Consider the following 20,353-nt stretch of genomic DNA (forward strand, 5'->3'; position numbering starts at 1 on the left):
TTCTCTGCATCTAGTTAAGAGATAGGCCACTATTTCACTATATTTGCTGCATCACTTAAAACCAAATGTATTACGAGTAAGCAGGTTACCAACACACAAAATCTGATGTTTTCTGAGACACCTCTCTTGCCTATGACTCAAAAGCATGCAGTTCATCTCCAGCCTGCATATAAAACCAAAAAAACCCCCACCATCACACCAAAGAAAGCAGAGAACAATCCAGCATGGAAGGGACCTTCTCCATTTTTCTAAGAAAAACTGTTATAGACAGTTAATGTTAGCTGTGTTGCACCCTATTTCATGAAGATTTAGGATGACTACGAACAGCCTCTGTGAACACCTGAGAATACTGACAATGAAAGAACTGCCACACTGAGTCAATCCTGTTCACGTCCCTTAAGTCCAACATGCTGTCTTTGCCAGGAATCAATACTGCAGGCCCGGAGAGCAGTATAGGCAGTAAGCAAACACACTGACACTTCTCCAGAGTGCTCCTCCGGTGTTTAGCAGTTAGGTGGTACCCTGGGTTTGGGTTTGGGTTTTTTTTTCGGTTGGTTGGTTGATTTTCTTGCTACAGTCAGCCTCCCTTTAAGCTCTACTCACAGCAAATATAACCAGATTCAATGCTCAGAGCCAATGAAAAATGTACCACGATCTGGGAAGCAGATGTGCTAACAGAACTCAAAGTTCTGTCCTGATGTCCCAAATCATCAGCCTCAAAACTGAATGAACAGGCTCCTTCCTGTCTGTGGAAATTCCCAGAGGTTACAGGGCAAATGATCAAAAGTTCAGTAGACAATTGCTATACCCTGCACCTTCACTGGTGGAGCAGTTCCAAACCTTACACTGATGACAACCTACAGCTGTCCAAAGAGAGATGCGGGGTGAGAACAGTCTCAATTCATGCTTGGACCTCACAATTACTAGGCCTGACGGGACAATTAAGCAAACACCTCACTACCTTACTTTTTCCTCACCAGATGACGATCTTTCATTTCTGAGCGTTCAAACAAAACATGCTGACTGGTTTGCATGCAAGATTTTTGAATGAGTCCCAGAAGCCCTCCATGTGCCTGGCCAACCTGCAAGCCCAAAAGAAACTGGTTACTGTACAAACACACACACACTTAAATAATAAAATTATGAACACAGATGCACCAGTTCTTAAGCTCATTCACAAAGTATAACAATCTTGGACAAAAGTGTGCACACACCTGCCTGTATCTATTATCTTGCAGTCTTGAGTGCTATCAAATCCCACCTTTTCCACCTGTAAGTTTATCCTTTTACCTAACACTACATCCACAGGCACCTCAACATTAGCAATATTTACCGACTCTCTTGTTCATACCAAAGAATAGCATCCATCACTTGCCAAGATTAGAACATCTAATGGAGATGTGTGGTTGGCAACACAGATGCCTCCTCCTCGTGGTTTGTTTTCCCTGCAACAACCATAGAAGTAATTACTTAATGTTTATTCTCCAGACTACAGGCCCCATCCAATGACCATACATCCACAATCGAGACTCTCTGTGACAAAAGCATTCCAGGAACATAGCTTATCTACAGATCCATAGTAAGTGGAAGAACACAAAGCATGTTAAAATACTAATATTACTATGATATATGTTAAAACTTCTGGCAGCACTTTACAGCAGATAAGTCATCCTTCCTCATACTTTCAAGAGTCTGTTCACATTTCCATCGTCTTGGCATCTCACCAAAACCAGTTTCCTTTAGCTGAGAATATAAGACTTCATTGGAGCAAGCATTTTAGCTGCATGTATTCATAGAGGCATATATCAAAGATTATTCGGACACTCAAACCCTTAACAGCAAAGACACTAGAGCATGATTTTACTTGTTTTCTAAAGTATAAACAAAAAAAAATATTTCAGAAGTCTCCATTACATAAAGCTCCATCAGTAAGCAAGCAAGATCTTATGAAAACTTACTGAAATACCATCCATAACTTACTTTAGGAGAGAGCATGAAGAATTACTTACCAAATAGATCAGCTAATAGAACAGCTGAACATTTTACGGTGATACTCTTGCATGTGATTATAATACATTCATAACAAACATTGAGATAAATTTCTAAGGGTATATTTAACCAAGAATACAGTACTACTTCCCTTTCACATACCCTGCCAATACACAACAGAAAACACAGTGGGGCATGCAAACATCTCAACAGAGTCTAGATGATCCAAACAGCTTCCTGGATCAAATTGTACCATCATAGTATCTGTGCAATAATGGAATAAGAATCCCACTCTGAAACTTGATACACTGAGTACTGTAAGAAATCAATACCAAACCAACAAGAGCAGGGTGGCACACTCACCTGTTGTGGAAATGAACAAGACCACCCACACATCGGACACCTAATGTGGCACATATCATCTGAACCTGGTTGCTCAGCCAGCACTTAATTCTGTAAGAAATAGACATACATACATTTTCATTTCTATGTAGTTGCTCACAGAACAATGTAATGTAAACTCTTCAAATTATTCCCAATAGCTGTTACAACAAAGACCATACTAAGCAGATTACCTGCACTAACACCTCCATGCAGGAGGAGCTTATCAGGTATCACAGATACTCTTGTTCCGTTCTTCTACTGTAATCTATGCTAAACCCACCAGATTCAAATCAGAGAAGAAAACAATCAGGATTTTGTTTTATAAACTTTCTCTGAAAGCCACTGCTATTGACTCATTCATTAACATTAATAATATAAAAATATTTAGCTGGTAGAACACATTTGAGGTTTTTTGCACTGACAGGACATAACAGTCTCACAGTATTAATATGCAGTCGCTCAGGACAGATGATTTACTTGCCCTGTTCTGACTCAAATAGAGCATACTCTATCTGGGTTACATTGCATGTCCACTTTCAGATGCCATTGCCATACTCTCTCTCACAGTGCTCTGAGTTTACAGTAGAGAAAAAGTCACCCCATGATAGTCCACATTAACCCTTTGGACTCAAGCAGATTTACACACCACACTAATTCAAATCCTTAAAGAAATAAAAAAAAAAAAAAAAAAAAAAAAAAAGCGGAGACCTCAGCAAGCACTTACCTGCCATTCGGAAACCGTCCTACTACCGTAGTGACTAAGACCAGCAAGAGAATGCTGAAAACAGACAAGCAGATGCTACAAAGCAAACAATCAAAATTAAATGCTAAGAAGCAAAACTGGGAAAGCAACCAAGAAAAGGTTTTATTTAACCCTTTGATCCATTTCAAAATTCATCCCTCCACTATTAATAGCATCTAACTAGCAATACAAACCAGTTAAGGCCAACCAGATAATATGAGCACGTTTCCACTCAATCCTGCTGTATTAACTTATATATTGTGGCTACAAAGGCCAATGATATCCTGGGGTGGGGCATGAGGAGGAGCATGGCCAGCAGGCGCAGGGAGGTGATCCTGCCCCTCGGCTCTGCCCTGGGGAGGCCGCCCCGGGAGTGCTGTGCCCAGCGCTGGGCTCCCCGGTTCCAGAGACAGGGAGCTGCTGGGGAGGGCCCAGCGGAGGGCTACAAAGATGATGAGGGGCTGAAGTATCTCCCTGACAAGGAAAGGCTGAGAGAGCTGGGCCTGTTTAGCCTGGAGAAGAGAACACTGAGAGGGGATCTTATCAATGTCTACAAATATCTTAAGGGCAAGTGTCAAGAATATGGGGCCGGGCTCTTTTCAGTGGTGCCCTGTGACAGGACGAGGGGCAACAGGCACAAACTGCAAGGCAGAGGGTTCCATCTGAATATGAGGAAGAACTTCTTTATCTGAGGGTGACAGAGCACTGGAGCAGGCTGCCCAGAGAGGCTGTGGGGTCTCCTTCTCTGGAGACATTCAAAACCTGCCTGGATGTGATTCTGTGCTACTGCTCTAGGTGAGCCTGCTTTAGCAGGGGGTTGGACTAGATGGCTTCCAGCAGTCCCTTCCAACCCTGACCATTCTGTGATTCTGTGAAACCTGCATTGAATACAAAACCTTGTGCTGCCTGGAGTCTATCTTCCAAAAAGCACTACACTCTGATCTGAAGCTATCATATGGTAAAGAAACGATCATGTTGGAAAAGAACAGCAAGTAGGCTAGTGTTCTTTAACGCAGATGACATTTTTCAATGCCAAAAGGGACTTGTCATTTCATTTTTAATAACCTATCCAGAAATTTCAATATGTACTTCCACCCCAAGCTGTAAGCTACTATATAATCACGAAAATTAAATGTTATTCGTTACTAATGGCTGAGCAAGACCAATATTGAAGCTATTTGTACACGAATGTTGTATTCTTAAGCTCCATATCTAAGCTTACACACAGGCACATGTGCTCTACTATGTGACTGACTGTATGAAATCCCTGTATGTGCTGCAGCTATGTTTTAAATATACTGTCCTCCCATCAAAGGAACAAGGAAATTTAAAAGCTCCTGCTCTTTACAAGAACACATGAATATTTGTAACTGTTTCGTCAATATGATAAAGGCTGGTTTTGCTTAATAGAAAATTTTAAAAGTTTGGAAACATAATACATTCCAAGTAGATGTCTCTCTTTCCCATCCATCCCTGTGCTCCCTCAACACTGGCTTTGCTTCAAATCCCAAGTGTTCAGCATACAGTTTCCCTGTCTCTTAGGCAGGTAGGGCCTGATCCTTTCAGTTGAAAAAATCGTTACTTTACATAGCAAAAAAATCTTCAGATAGTTTCTGTAAAGTTTTGCTGGATTTTAAAAACAAATTAATTACTAATAAAACATACAGAACTTGAGAAATGTACAACTTCAGCGCGGTTTTTTCTTTTAGCAATATTTATGTTTCAATGACATCTTGGAAAACAAAGTAATGCTAGGTTCTCCTTTCTGCACTAGTCAACAGCATATAATTTCACATTTTTTATAAGTAGTAACACAAAAACCAGATCCCAACAAGTTACACCTGGCTTACCGGAAAGGCACCAGAAGACAATACCGAATTAGGATCCCAACGACCCACACAATGGTCAGTTGCCAGCTGACATGGTGTAAGTCAGCGTTGGTTCTGCTGAGGAGATTCCAGGACACCAGCTCCTCAGAGGAGAACCGCTGGGTGACTTCATCTTCTGCAACTGCCTCACACCCCTTCTTTGAGAAGTACATAACATCAGCAAGGTTGAAGCATCCTTGGCAGTGGCCAGCAATCGCCTCTTCCATGGAGGCTTCCTCTCTCTGGACAATCCCTGCAGGAGGAAACGAGTCTTCCTTCCACACAATGGAATGGACAGTACGGATTCCAAAACGAGCAAAATACACATGCCTTTTAGAAATAGCTCTCCTCCTACTCCAAGCACCATAATTGCATTGTTATGCCTCATTTACATACTGGCTTTTAATTCCACAAGTTACTTGTCTAATCCTGTGCCACGTAACACCACTCAATGGTTGAGGAAAGGAAAAAAGCATTCAGAGCAAGCTGCAAATAAAACCTTGAGCACAACACCTACTTCATTGTCATTTAGCAAACAACATATGTACACACACCCAGAAATGCCAATAGTGCACTGCTAAGATTGCAGACCCCTCCTGGTCCTTTGACTCAAATTCAGGCAGTGTTTCTACAGTTGTTCTTGCTGCTGTTGATTAGTTTTACTTTTTCCCAGCAATAGCAAACATCTTTCTCTGGTATTTTTTCTCAGAGCCTTCTCTCTTCACATATCCCTTCTCCTTTAGGAGTCACTTCACTACCGAGAAACTTCAAGAAATGTCTAGATTTTTCCACTGAGATATACCTAGTGTAACACAGTAGTGTTGTGCAGGAAGAATGACAACACATTCATGCTCCATATCTCTAAAATTATACCTCATAGGCCAGCCACACAGCAAGTCTCAGTGATGTTTGCTGTGGCCACTCTGAGACCAGATTCTTACCTAGCTGGTTACAGTGACTAAAATTTTATTGACTCATACCAGCTAACACCTGGGGGTTTTGTTTGCCTTTTTTTGGGGGGGTGGGGTGGTGTAACTGGAGGACATTAGATATGCATTATACAACATACATTTAATTTGCCTTAATCAACATGCTACCTTCTGATCAAAATCACAAAACCTTCCTCCAGCTGCACTTTGATCAAACCTTCAATGTTCAGAAAATCATCAGACCTGAAATTCTGACAAACCAAACAGTCCACATGACTAGTGACTGAAAATGGCACTACAAGTAAAAGGATTATTATGAGAACTTAATCCAGTCCCCTTTGGTCAAAGAAGAAAGGAAAAATAGTTGGGAAGAGAAAAAAAAAATAAATTGGTCTTTCAGATTTTAACCCCATGCTTAGAGAAGAATGCAAATTGTAACTGTGATCTGTGGGACAGTGTAGCTTCTTTACTTGAGAGACCCTGGCTTTTTGCATGCTAGGAGTTACAAGAAGCAAGAGAGAATCCATACAGAGGAATGTCAAGGGCAAAGAATACTCTGTTCTCCTAATCTCTTAAAGAGAGGTGATGAAGTCAGAAAGTACAAAATACTCATGAAAACAGGGACAGCTTCCCAAATGCTTATCGGCAATGTCCTTCTATACCCACACTGTCTCTAACATCTTTTATTTAGAAGACTCCATTGTTCACTGATTGTCTTGCTTATAACATACTTAAGGTCTCTTTGTAGTTTGTAACCTCAGCAGTTATTTGCACAAAGTCCATTTTGGCCATTCCAGTTTTCTTACTTAACATCAAATGCAATTTATGTTTCTGCTTACTCTTTTCTAGGTAAGATATTAAAATAGTTGCCTTTTTACAAGACAAATAGTGCTGTGTCACCTTCATTCAGAGATCTTACCAGTGGAGATTAAATTTTCAAGTGCCAGCGCCTTCTGCTTTTTTACTCCCTCCTCAATCTGCAGGGTGGCCCACTGTTCCCAAAACAAGAAAAGTAGATGTTGATGGTTTTCATTTCATCATTTCCAGGCATTCTGTAATTACCTTAGGTGAATTGTCTGAACCTCTCTTATTGAAGCCAGGTCTTAGATTTTCATTTTTCAAATTCAGCCTGAAGGCTGTCCTGCACACCTCCTTGTTTCATTTGTTACATAGATTACCTTTGAGCCAAACAATTTTTCCTGAAAATGACAAAACTTCTTTTCAGGACACAGGCAGTTGTTTTTTCCCTGGGGTCCCACAAATTACTGTACTACCTAAGAGACTCTATGAGGTCCACGGGTCCAAAACCCTCTCTTCCCCAGTTAGTTTCAGGCAATAGAATGATGCAAAATACTATCGCTGACATTAGAGACACGCCGGAAAAATAGATCTAAAAATGGATTTTCAGAATAAAAGACATTACCACAGTTTTAGGGCATTCATGCAGTTTCTCTTAATAGAAAACAGAGGAGGGATCATTTCATATCCGTAGTATCTCTGTAGTAGTAGCTCTGGTAATGAGCTCTCACCCTTCCCCATCTTCACCTTTCTGAACTAAACCAAGTTTCTCCTCCCTGCGCACAGCAGCATAAAACTTCTCCATTAGGCATATTGGTATATTTGATTTTGCTAATTTTTGAAGTTTTCATAGTTTTGAATGTTTCCATCATACACATATAGACATACAAATAGTAGCTCTCATGGGTACTAGATCCTCCCATATTTACATCAAGATATCTGCCCTGACAAAGGACACAGGACACTTGTGTGTAAGCTCTTCTCATTATTAAGGTATCAATGACCCGCTCAGGTTATGTCCTCACCTGCTATTAAGGCTTTCCCACCTACAACAGATAAGGACAAACTCTTGCTAAACAGTTTATTCCCCTCTTACTGACATACGCAGCGATTGAAGTCACCATGAAGCATGATCTCAAAACAGTCTTTACCACATTACAATGTGTTGCATGTGCCAACATCACCAACTAGCTTTTTTGCCATCCTTAAGTTCTCTACCATCTCCTTCTGTAACTATTGAAGTTTAAGTCAGTAACAAAAAAGGGACACTTTAGCTCAGCATAGTTAGGATATTTCAGTTACTGTTAGTTGACTTTTTCTGCTGGCCATCTGAAAAGAAAAGAGAAAGCAGAACAGGCAGTGATGCTGTATTTTAACTCCATGCAAACCATCTGTTATAACACCATAAAAAACCAAACCAAATCAAACAAACAAACCAAAACAAACAACAACAACAAACAACAAACCAAAAAAACCCACCAAAATCCCAGACCTTCAACTTGTCTATACTTCCCAATCATTCCCTAAGAAAGGTAAACTGCTACATCATCCGTCTCGATCTTTTACAACACATAAAGAGTTGCTCAGAACTGGGGAGACAGGGGATGTCATGAGAACAGCAGCCCATACACTGAGAAATGAAAGAATATATGGCATAGGAACAAGGGTATCGCAGAAGAGAGTAATGGCAGACATGTCAGACTTAATCACTTCATAATGCACTGCTGGTCTTCACCCCTTCGCAAATATCCTTTAGAATAGTTACATGGTATGAGGGAGGAAAAAAATAAAAATCCCCTAGTTCAGCAAACAAAGCCTCACTCCCTGCTTTCATGTCTCCTGTCTACCACCCTGATCTTGCCCATCTCAGTCCTCCTACATGAACAGGCACCTGCCAGCTAGCAAGCACTGCCAGAAATGAGCTTGCTGATACTATCGCGGAGGATCTGGAACACATCGAGGAGGCTGGCTTCTGAAGCACAGGTAGGAAAAGGGTGATAATCACTGACCAAGCTGACTCACAATATATGTTAACCAATTCAAATGAGCAAGACAAGTCAAAACCAACAAAAAAATTATAAAGTTTACTAGTGAAGTATAAAGTCCTGCCTTATAGCACAGTGTAACGGTGGGACAAAATACAAGAACTGGGGAATATCGTATGAAAGTGTTGGGCAGAGTAGGTTATGGACTTCACTGTCCAGGACATATTGCCAGAGATCATCAGAAATTGAAGCAGTTGCATAAAAATATGGATGAAAATCATCACAGGACACAAAACTCTCCTAACTTTCTAATTGGCATGGGAGGCTAAAGCAAGCATCTGGGAGGGTATTCCTGGCAATGTGGCATACAAGCACTCAGCTCTTAGGCTTTTCATCAAGCAACTGAGTTGATGCCTGCCAAAACCAGGCTCTGTCTGGGTGAAAGTCTGGACTGACCCAGCAGAGTAGCTTTTATGCTGTTCTGCATTCAGTGGCATCTGTATGTTTGATTTGTTTTCAAAAAGGCTTTGTGATTGCCTTTGTTTTGCACAGTATTGAGACAGAGCTGTCATGCTGGTCTTTGTTGCAAAACAGTAATGAAAGCATGTTTTAAATACCTTACAAAAACATGGATGTTGCAACAAACACAGAATTTAAGTGTTAAATGGAGCAACTTAATTTCTAAGTTTGCTGACCAAATGAGAACTCGGGTGCTGTACTTGCCTTCCTCCCATTTCTGAAGTGGACGCAACATGTCCAAACATCCAGCAGGTGATCCCAGCTGGAATACTGAAGACTTGACAGCTTAACTCCAACAGCCCATTTGTTTGAGGATTCCTCTAATTAGATTCTGAACAAAATAAGGGTACCTAATACTTCTTTTATTAATTACTTTCTTCATAGTACATGACACGAAGAGCTATACATTATGGAATGTTCATTTAAAAAAAAAAATATCTCACTTCTTGTGTTCTTTCCTCTTAAGTACATTTTGGGGTGTTGTTTGGTACTCCATTTTTCCATACTGTAATAATTTGGTTTTGCCTCTCTCCCTCTACATTCCCATAGTTTATGGCCTCTTCTCCTATGTTCTCAGGAAAGCTTTTTCTAATCACTCGTTACATTGGCTTTTTTCAATCCTTTTCTTGACTTTGCCCCAAGGCCTTTGTCACGCATGAGAACAATTACTCTATGTAAAGTCTCCACATACAATTACAAAGAGAAGGTCAATAGTTTTTTACTGCAAGCTAAAATTACCATCTAAGATCAAGCACTTAGGACCTTTTCATCCAACAGCCCTTTCTGTCCGGCCTCATTTCCGCTTCCACTTCCCAGACAAGAACCCAGATCAAATGAACTGTGTATTACATTGCATGTCTGAGAGGATGTGCAAGCAGCAACTTGTCTGTAATCAGATGGCAAAAAGCACTCACAAATCTCCTGGCTGCTCTACTGAAGGCAGATGAAATGCGTTGAGAAGGGTTCCAAACATTTGTTTGGGATAAAAGCACAAGTATCAGTTCTTTGTTTTTTGATGCAGTGGCTAGCTCAGGATAACCATGTACTCCAAAGCACGCCAATGAGCTGCTTCTACTAGCTTAAGTGGCTGCAACACCTGGTACTCCAGTGGGAGCTAACAGCATACCAGCTACCTCAATGTACAAGGGAGCTATCAATTCAAAGAATATCCACAATTATTAGATGGCTGATGTCTTTCCTACACATGAATATTTCTCAAGAAACAATACACCAATTTTATACAGAAGCTCAGATCACAACATTCCACAAGATTCTTGGCAAATGGAGCTACAGCAGTTTAACATATTTATTTGACTCTCCACAGGACTGTGAGAGTATGATGTAGATTTCATTTTAGCAAATGCATTTTTTTTTTTGCAGCTGCAAAGCTAAAAAGCTAGAATCATGTCCCTAGCATAGCTTTGCTAGTATCATCACTTCCACCAAACCCTGTTACAGACAAACAAATACAAAGCTTAGAAAAAAGACATTATTTCACAAATAAAAGCTTACAGGCGTATTGGAAACCAACCAAATTTATCCTTAAAATATTTCCCAAAATTATGAAGATGAACTGATGGTAGTAATAATAATTATGGGCTAATAGTTATGCAACTGAGAAATTACAGTCTTGGAGATCTTTTATTATCATACTATCCACATCCTCAAAAAACAAAAGCACCCAAATACACCAAAACAAAAAAACCCAAAACACAGAACCAAAAACCCCACAAGCAATCACCCCCAAAAATTTCAAACCTTGAATCTTGCTTTTGTGAAAAGGTTTGTTTTGTTTCTGAAAAATTAGTATCTAGATTTCTCGATGGAGAAGCAGCAAAGGGTACAAATTAATTCCATACATATAATACATCTTACCCATTTGTTCAAGTCACTGTTCACACTGATAAAACACTTCAGTGAAGTCAGGAAATCAAAATTACTTATCTCATCATATGCCACCATTACTCACTGCTTAGTAATAGATCTGCAAATTTGGGCTTTATCCTAAAATACCTAGAGGTCCCATCAAATTCAGTAAGGGCTACAGAGATGCTTTCTTTGAAAACACAATCTTGAAAAAATATCTTGTGACTTTAAAGTCCTTGATTTCAGTCTCCACTCTTTTTCTCCAACTGACAAAACATGGAAGAAAATAAAACACATTTTCCCTCCGCCTCCCAATGTGAATAGTCAATTACATCTGTAAGAAGCAAATACGAACCATTCTCAGGTGAGCAGTTTTCTGTTAATTTCACTGGTCTACCTAACAAACTAAATCAAATGCAACACAATAGAAAAATCCAGTTACAGTGCTCAAGTTTGGATTTTTGGTGAAACATCAACAAGTTGTTTGGTACTTCCTAGAGCACTGATATTCCTGTAATACAGTCAGTAGTGTGCTAATACATGGCTAAGCATCTTCTTTCAGCATTTTCAGCTTAGCTATTTGGTAAGGCATCCTATTTCACCATTCAGGCTAACAACAGGAATCAAGGATGGTCTTTGTGCATTACCCGGTTAGCAAGATCTCAGGTAGATAATGTCACAGCTAGAAACAAGTTGACACTTCACTAGGTTATCAATGTCAAGTTGTTCTTCTCTTGAACAAAGGGCACGTATAAGCCTGTTTTAAAGCTAACTGTATCCCAAGCAGCAATTTCAGCCATGTTCCGGTGAACCAGCCCCAGGACTTCAAGATTAGGCCCAGCAATTGCATGCACAAGCTCTAACTCAGCATTTCTCAGCCCTACCCTTACTTGCAAAGAGCCACATGAGCCAAAGCACGAGCAAATGGGACCTAACACATTCCCTCCGTTCCCTCTCTCTCCCATTTCCCATCAAGATAGCTCTTAGTACTCATTTTTTGTCACTATGAGACACATTTGAACAATACTTCAAAGGAAACAGTGGAAACTAATTGTAAGATTAAAACAGAGGAAACTGCTTTTTTGCCCCCAGGACAGTTACGGAACAACTTTAAACTAAAGAACAAAACAAGCCAGCCTGACCTGCAGTATATGGAGCTGTGCTCTTCCTGTTATTAGTTGCTATAGTAATGGGGAACTAGGCATAAAAGGCTGTATCTGATCAAGTAACAATTAACTTAATTAATTCTATTTTGATAAATGAATCTTCCACATTGTGAATACAAAATTATCATGCTCATAATCGGTTACGAAAACTGTGGACAGAAAAACATTTAACGTGCTTTTCCAAAAAGAAGTGCCTTCCTATATAAAACACCCACTGAGTGGGTCAAACATCCTTCAAAGTTGGGAAATGCATAGGGGAAAAGATACAGAAATTATTTTAATGTCTGCCAACTGCAGCAGCAAAGCTGTCCAAAGACCTCCTCATGTTTGTGTTTGACATGAGTGTGCCTGATGAAATCAATTCCAAGTGCCACAAGCCTCTGACTCAAGATACCAGTAAGAACTTAATTAGCATACCACTGCCTGATTTAAAAATAAGTATCACATAAAAGCCATATTAGATATAGACACTGCAGGCAGTCATTTCACATTGACATCAGTATCTGAAAAAAAAAGTAACCCCTAAAGTTTGCAGTCACGTGCACTATGCTAAATGATGTTCATACAGCTGAAGACAACCCCTGCCCAAGAGCTCTTAGTATGCGCGAGAAAGAGCAAATTACGAAACAGAAATAGCAAAGTAAGAGGGTCATGATATTAACAGTATTACATTATTATAAACATATTCTACTACACAAATAGATGGTTCTAACAACTTAATAATAGTAATAATACCAGTAATAAGGTTTCTGCCACAAGAAGAAAGTATATTCATGCAGAACAGGTTTATGCCAGAAAGACAAAGTTAATCTACCGGAAAATGGAAATGTTTCACTGTTCAATATGATGAATTCACAGCACCTACTTTTGGCCACTGATGGATATGAAAAGTCAGACTTGAAAAATTAAATGCAATTGTGGCTTATTAAAAGCCTCTGAAAACTTATATCGGCAGAATCACGATCTTAGCCATGACCTGTTCATCTCTAAAAAAATTATACTTTTAGAAGGTTACATGGATTCCTCAAGTCTCATACAGCAGAAATTATGACTGCTGCCTCCACCAGATTGTATAACTGGAAAAAGCAAACACACAGTCAGTATTCTTACCTAGAACAGTGCTCGTCAATACCATGTAATTAAAATAATCCAAATAAACCCACAGAAACTTATGTACATCTAAAACACACGTACTTGTTACTTACCAACTCCCATGAACTACTGCATCTTTTTATTTATATTTGACTTGTCCTGAGTATAGCATGAAGTATTCTAACCAGCTTGAACTAGAAGCTACATAACATGGAATCTCTAACCCAAGAAAACCTCAAACTGGTACCAGATTATAAGATTATAACCCAGAACATAACTAGGTATCATTAAAGACACCATTCAAAAGAACTACCAAAAAAAGTTCAAGCTGCAGACAACAAACCCAAGTTAATGGAATTCTTTCTGCTGACCTCTACGGCATCTCTACCAAATGTACAGATTTTTATTTTTTTATTAAACATGTTTTGTAGTAAACATGTACCTCTTTAACCCAACTCCCAACTTACCTCTAACATTTTAATTACAATTTTCACATATAAATGAGAAATCCCCAATGACACTCGAAACACCGAAGGCAACAAAACTAACACCACAAACAAAATCATCCAGATAGACAAAATCTTGCCCTCTGCAAGGCCATGACCTTCTCTATTTTCTTCCATGCTTGCTCCTTCAAAATGGCAACCCACTGCTTCTCTGAAAATACATGCTCATCTGTAGTGGAGAATCCAGCAAGCTTTAAGAGACAGAGGCAAATGAAAATTGCACATCCTGAGAGCCAAAGCTTTCTCTAGGAGAAGGCTGCTGCCCTCTGAAGCCTGACACCACCAATGCTCTCAATGATAATGTAATTTCTACCTCTTGTCCCGCCCAAATTCAACCCACTTCCTTTTAATTGATAAGCATTTACTCACCAAATATAATACAGGGGAGAAGAAAGAAAAAACATAAGTAATAATATATGTTAGGTAATAAAATGCTGACAATCAGGAAACTTGTCAATGTGTCAACTAGTTTTCAAAAGGTGTCTCGCTGATAAATTACAATACAGAACCACAAAGGTGTGGTTTGCAGACTGCCAAACATTTTCTGTTCTAAAACTCATTTAATACACATGAAGCACTTCTCCAACTGGCACTTGCTCTAATTAGTGACTTATTTAGTCAGGCTTTCTACTTCATGATCTAATGACTGCCTCATTTTGGTATTTGACTAAAGGAACCAAACTGAAGCTTGCGATAAAAGTCAAGTGTTTTTATTTTACTTTATATTTCAATAGCACCTGTGAAATGGAGATGCAAATTTCAGCAGGCAGGAACTGACAGTCTGATAAAACCTGCTCCCTCCACTGCTCTACAAGAAATTACCCAAACCGTGTTACAGCGTTACAAAATGTACTGTGATGAAGTAACAAGTCATCTGCCTCTGTATTTATTCAACTACAGAATTTAAATACAATAGATAAGCAGTTTTCTCCCTCTATCCTATCAAATACCAACCATATAGTTCAGTCTCTTTCACTGACCCCTCTCCTGCCTCTGTATGCATCACAGAAGAAACAAACGTAACTGAATCTCTAGAACCTAAGAAGAGCCTATCAGCTGCTCATACAACCTTATCACAGAATAAATTAACTAACCTTGGTGAAACGAGGGTCTAGGGGCATAACTTCCAAGACAGTGATATGCTGGTCCATAACAGATCTTTCCTTTGCACATGCTTATTATTAGCATGTTTGTCTAAAGTTGGGGCTATTCTTTTCAAAATACACCCATTCCCATGTACCTTTGGTTTGTGTGGTACAGCAGCCTTGGTACAGACAAACTGGATTCCTTAGAAATTAAAGTAGACCCAAAGATCCTCTGTAGAAAGTGCACCCAATACACACCAGTCAGTAACAGCAGCACAGGTATCAGTGGGCTACACCACACCAAGTCCTCTAGTTTATACCATGCACCCAGGCACTAACAAGCAGGTTCCTGACATGTTTACAAGCTCACGTGACACCATGGCATGCTTCTTGTGCCATATAATGAGTCATATAGCTTTGCACCTTCAGATTTGCTGCCGAATGCCATCCCTCAGATCTTTGTAACTACATCGCATCTTCAGCCATCTGCCTGCTTTACCTTCTTTCCCCCTGCTGACCTCTTTTGGAGCCTTCTGTATCTTCTACAAAACCTCACTGGTTTGTTTTTTAATATTTCTGCCTGACCATTGCTTTCTTTCACTGGCAACCTCAAGCCCCACACTCTCCCACTTACACTGCTGCTGCCAGGCACATCATTACCCACGATTTCTAATGCACCTCACCAAGACTCTAGTTCTAGGCTTCTTTAGGAACAACGTTTCATTATTTGTAAAACAGCTTTGCTCAGCCATTTCTGTTTAGCTGCCATTCCCTACATTCTCATTTGTGGTCTCTTCCTCAAGTGGCTTGCACTGCTAACACACATTCCTGAGGGTGGCATATGGTAGAGAGCTGGATGAGCGGGGGTTGATCCTGTGGCACAACACAGCACATCTCCAAATAGCTACCTTCAGCCTTGGCACAGGCGATCAGTATGCATGTCGTCTGGGTGCTAAAAACTTTGTGGGCGGGAGGGTGGAGGTAGTTTCTGGGACCTGATTTGAGGCTGGAAAGGTGGGTGAAATGAAGTATTGATAGTACACCAGGAATTAACAGGAAGGTGTGGTGACTGTCTTAATGGAATGTCTTAGCAATAAGCCTAGGCACAAAAAAAGAGGGACCTTCTTAAAAGGATAGAGGGAAATACAGAGTTCCCTGCCTTGGGGGGAGGAAGGTTTCCCCTTCTGAATGAGGAAGAATTGTTTTCCATCCTGCAAGACTGTATCATTTGCACTGTCTGTCTAACCCTTACAAAGTCATATTCCCCGCCACACCAGTAGCACAGACACTGTAATTCTTCCCTGCCGCCTTCTAAAAAACCAGTAAGCAAGCCAACTCCTCCCATGAGCACCCATCCATCATGCTGAAGGATGGGACTGCAGCCCTTTGTCAGTTACATTTTTCCCTGGCAAACCACTCAGTCCAAGTCATACGACATTTTCGGGGGGCTACTGAGACAACTATCACAGGCATACCCAAAAAAAAAGCAGAACAGGTTCGGAGGGGGAACAAGTAAAACAGAGAGGCTTTAGCAATCTATTGCTTTTCACCCAACATGTCACATTTGCCACAATTACTACACCCATTCTACTCAGTGTGTTCCTGGACATGCAGCACTGCAACAACGCACTGCAGTGAAAGCATCACTTTGAGTTCCTGGGCCAGCCTGGGAGGCCCAGCCCCTTGCAGGGCTGTGAAAGGGGAGGCTATAGGGATGGCGTTCCCACATAGTGAAATATGAAGAGTTGCTAGCAGCCTCTCTACTGAGGTAGCCAAACTATCTAGCCCAAAGGTACTACAAGATTTAGAATGCCAGGTCTCTTCTGATCTTTACTTTATCCACTTTGTACCTCCTGAAATCATGCAAAATTTCAGTGTTCTTACTGTTCTGTTGCAAACCTTCAATGTCACATGGTTGGGGCCGCACACACACACACAACCAAAACAACAAAGCAAAAACAAACACCAAAACCACCCAAACTGGGAATGACACAGAAATCACAAAGATTCCAATCAATTCTACATCTGCCTATTAACAATACAGAACAAAAAACCTAATGCAATGGAAAACTGTCCCAAAAAGCACTAAAGAATGAGCTTGAGTACTGGAACTGGTCCAATCATGACCAAGTTCAGTCATGGTTAATTTTCTATCAAAAGTGGCTGGCAAAGCTTCTAAAGCATCTTTCTGCTCTTGGGATCATGAGCATGGAAACAACTGAGACATGGTCAAAGCAGGTCTACTTAACTGCAAAGCACTCAGGATTGCTATAGAAGTAAATCTGGACTTGAACTGTATCTCTGTATAAAGGTGATGCACCCGCTCGTGATGTGAAAAAGAAAGGAAATTCTTTATTTCTCCAGACAATTCATATCGCAGCTTCCTATTTCCAGCCAGAAAGCTGGCATAGCTTATTACACTGCCATTGCAATCATTGAGGGGTTTTATTATTTCAAAAGAACCACTGCAATGTATGTTTGTCAAATTCCAGTGTAAATAGACATGCATCCAACACTACGAGCTGAATAACTACCATTCGTGATGGGGCTACAGAAAATTCCTCAGCATTAGGACTTTCTTTATAAATTAATATTAATTAATTAAGAAGTATTAGGTTTTTTAAAAATTAGCTCTGCCATCCACTGACTTAACAGACCTTCTGCATGTCGTTCCTCTGCCCTTCTTGTGTTCATCCATTTTACCAACAGCCAGCTGGCTGAAATCATGTCCGTTTTGAGGCTGGAAGAGATACTTTATCCAGCAGTGTGAAGGTATTGCAAATAATTTAAATAAACATGCAGCAGCAGAATGTAGCTTCACTCATTTGTAAGGTCCAGTAAATAACAGCTGATTAATTTATACCAAATAACTACAATCACTTCTTTATGAAGTACCCTATATGTCAGGAGAAGTAGCAAGATGATGCATAAAACTCTCTGTTCATTTGGAAGAATGAAATCCAACTTAGAAGAAAGGGATGCTGGTAACACAGGAGGAATTGAAAAGCAAAGCTCCATTCAATTTAATGAATCCCAAATTTACACCTGCAAGCATAAGAAATTCACTTGAAACAATGAAGATATTCCTGTCTCCTAATGAAATGAGAAGGAGATAAAAATGGGTGTCAGCTGCCTGCTCTTGGCTCTCCATCCTTGAGGTCATTCTGCTAATTTCTTATTATTAGGCAATGTTTTGCAATTGTCTGAGGGAACCGGAATTATGACCAATTTATTTTTTCACTGCAAAGAGAAGCACTGACCTCTGCCTATCTGTAGTGCCTTACACGGAAAAGTTAAATCATGCATAAACTGCCTTTTCCTGCATAGGAGTGGCTATACAGCAGTCATCTTTCAAGCAGGTATATATACACTGTGAACAGATAAAAACTACAATAGGATATAGCTTTCAAAGAGCACCACTATGGTTTTGCCTTCTGTTTGGTATGCTACGTACTGTGGACACAGACTAGAAAGAACACTCAGCGTGGCCTATAAAGTGAAGGAATCACAGTCACAGAAATTTTGGGAACCGCTCTTTCCAGATATGTCTCCTTCCTGTCCAATACTAAGTATTCCAGTGACTCCAAAGGATGCCTGGAAGGATGTCATCATAGAGGAGAGTCTGCAGCCAATACTGGCCTGCTTTTCTTATTAACTCTTTTTGTACCAGACTACCAGAACGTTGTATGTCCCTAGCAGATACTATTCCAAAAGAGCACTGACATACCAACTTTAGTCAGGTGGTGCTTCAGATGTTGGAAGCAATACATTCCCTACAGGTTAACAAAGAGGTATTTCTACCTGAGGCAAATGACAATAGTCTCCATGACTATCAATCGTGGTCAATCTTCCATCCGTTTATCTTCTTTTTTACACTAAGTATACAGGGTATATTGTTTACTTGTTTTGAGCTGCAACATGATCAAAAGTTGCTTACAGCAAGAAGTATACACCCTAGCTGTTGTCATTAGGCACATAAAGGTGTTACTGTTGCTAAAATTGTTCCTCTGACTCCAGTTGTAGGGCTCCTTAGTATTTCTATACAAGTTTTGCCATGCTACAAAGACAGCAAAGCAGACTGATCTACTCAGAAAAGCCCTGTAAGTCAACGACACAAAAGTCAAGAGAGCAAACCCGGGCTGATTTCCCAGCATCTCTTAACATCCAGGGGTAACAGGATTATGTTCTGCAAGGTAAGTTTTTCAAACAGGACCAACCTGAGCATTCTGCACTTGAGAAATTCTGATGTGTGTACTCGTATGTGGAAACTACTGAGAAGACCTCTTTTTCAATTAAACTTTTACCAACTATAACGACAAAAAAAAGGTCCTTTTGGTTTTTGCTTGTATCTTCTCAATGTTTCAACCCCACATTCAGCAAACTCCTCACCTGATTACTACTTGAGGGTGAAATAATCTCTGGTAGTTTTGTTTTCATTTTTATCAAGACGGAGGTTCACACTTCACTTGTGAAAAATCCTCCAAAAGGCCAGAATAATTTTAACGATCACCTATTGCATGGTAAGCACTGTCAGGTGCAATATTTTTTTATGGAAACCACACTGTCTTCACATACTAAAGTGCAAATATCCATTCCTCTGCATTCATACTCTAACTGATCTATGTCTTCTGCTCTTCAGGTCTGCACAGATCCTGTCTATGCCACTAAACAGATCTTGTTTTATATCTGGCTGCGGCAAGATTGTGCTATTTACAGTTTATCTTTGGCCATCAACAGCTGAGTTATGAAAACATTGAAGAAGTATGTTTAAGTATTGTATCACTCACTACGATGACTGTAACACATTTAGCTCTGACCACACAGCACTATTGTTTCCACACCAGATAAATGCAACAATTACAGAACCTTATTTATCATGTCCTGTAGCTTACAAAGGGCTTGTGGTTTTGTATCACAAAAGCGGGAAGTCCACTACACATTCTGACTGCATTTGTTTGCCTCAGCAATGTACAGATACCCATCAGACTTGTAGGTGTCCTGGTTTCAGCTGGGATGGAGTTAATTTTCTTCTTAGAAGCTGTGCAATGCTGTGTTTTGAATTTGGTGTGAGAACAGCATTGATATCACAGTGATGGTTTTGGTTGTTGCTAGATAATGTTTATACTAAGTCAAGGGCTTCTCAGTTTCTCAGGCCCTGCCAGCAAGGGGGCTGGAAGAGCACAAGAAATTGGGAGGGGACACAGCCAGGACAGCTGGCCCGAACCAGCTAAAGGGGTATTCCATACCATGGGACATCATGCTGAGTGTATATAAGCTGGGGGAAGAAGAAAGAGGCCGAAGGGGGGAATTTGGCGTTATAGCATTTGTCTTCCCAAGTAACCATTACACATGATGGAGTCCTGCTTTCCTAGAGGAGACCTGCCAATGGGAAGTGGTGAATTAATTCCTTGTTTTGCTTTGCTT

At 40.2% G+C, this 20,353-nt stretch overlaps 1 protein-coding gene across 3 annotated transcripts in view; it reads right to left on the reverse strand.

The window, feature by feature from the left end:
• The window catches only part of LOC102055674 (glycerol-3-phosphate acyltransferase 3), a 33,801-nt gene that overhangs the window by 8,835 nt on the left and 4,613 nt on the right, over positions 1 to 20,353 (reverse strand). Inside the window, exons 1-7 of one of the 3 annotated variants that reach the window (XM_005444507.4) lie at positions 13,806 to 14,030; positions 6,832 to 6,904; positions 4,966 to 5,236; positions 3,098 to 3,172; positions 2,353 to 2,442; positions 1,352 to 1,445; positions 967 to 1,082 (exon numbers count right to left, since the gene is read on the reverse strand). In XM_005444507.4, the coding sequence (XP_005444564.1) occupies positions 967 to 1,082; positions 1,352 to 1,445; positions 2,353 to 2,442; positions 3,098 to 3,172; positions 4,966 to 5,236; positions 6,832 to 6,904; positions 13,806 to 13,961 (875 nt within the window). In that variant the 5' untranslated portion in view covers positions 13,962 to 14,030. Of the gene's footprint in view, positions 1 to 966; positions 1,083 to 1,351; positions 1,446 to 2,352; positions 2,443 to 3,097; positions 3,173 to 4,965; positions 5,237 to 6,831; positions 6,905 to 13,805; positions 14,031 to 20,353 lie in introns of those variants that run through there. The other 2 variants (XM_027813023.2, XM_027813024.2) reach the window with 2 other exon arrangements.

The sequence above is a fragment of the Falco cherrug genome, chromosome 1, assembly GCF_023634085.1.
Source record: "Falco cherrug isolate bFalChe1 chromosome 1, bFalChe1.pri, whole genome shotgun sequence".
NCBI lineage: Eukaryota > Metazoa > Chordata > Aves > Falconiformes > Falconidae > Falco > Falco cherrug.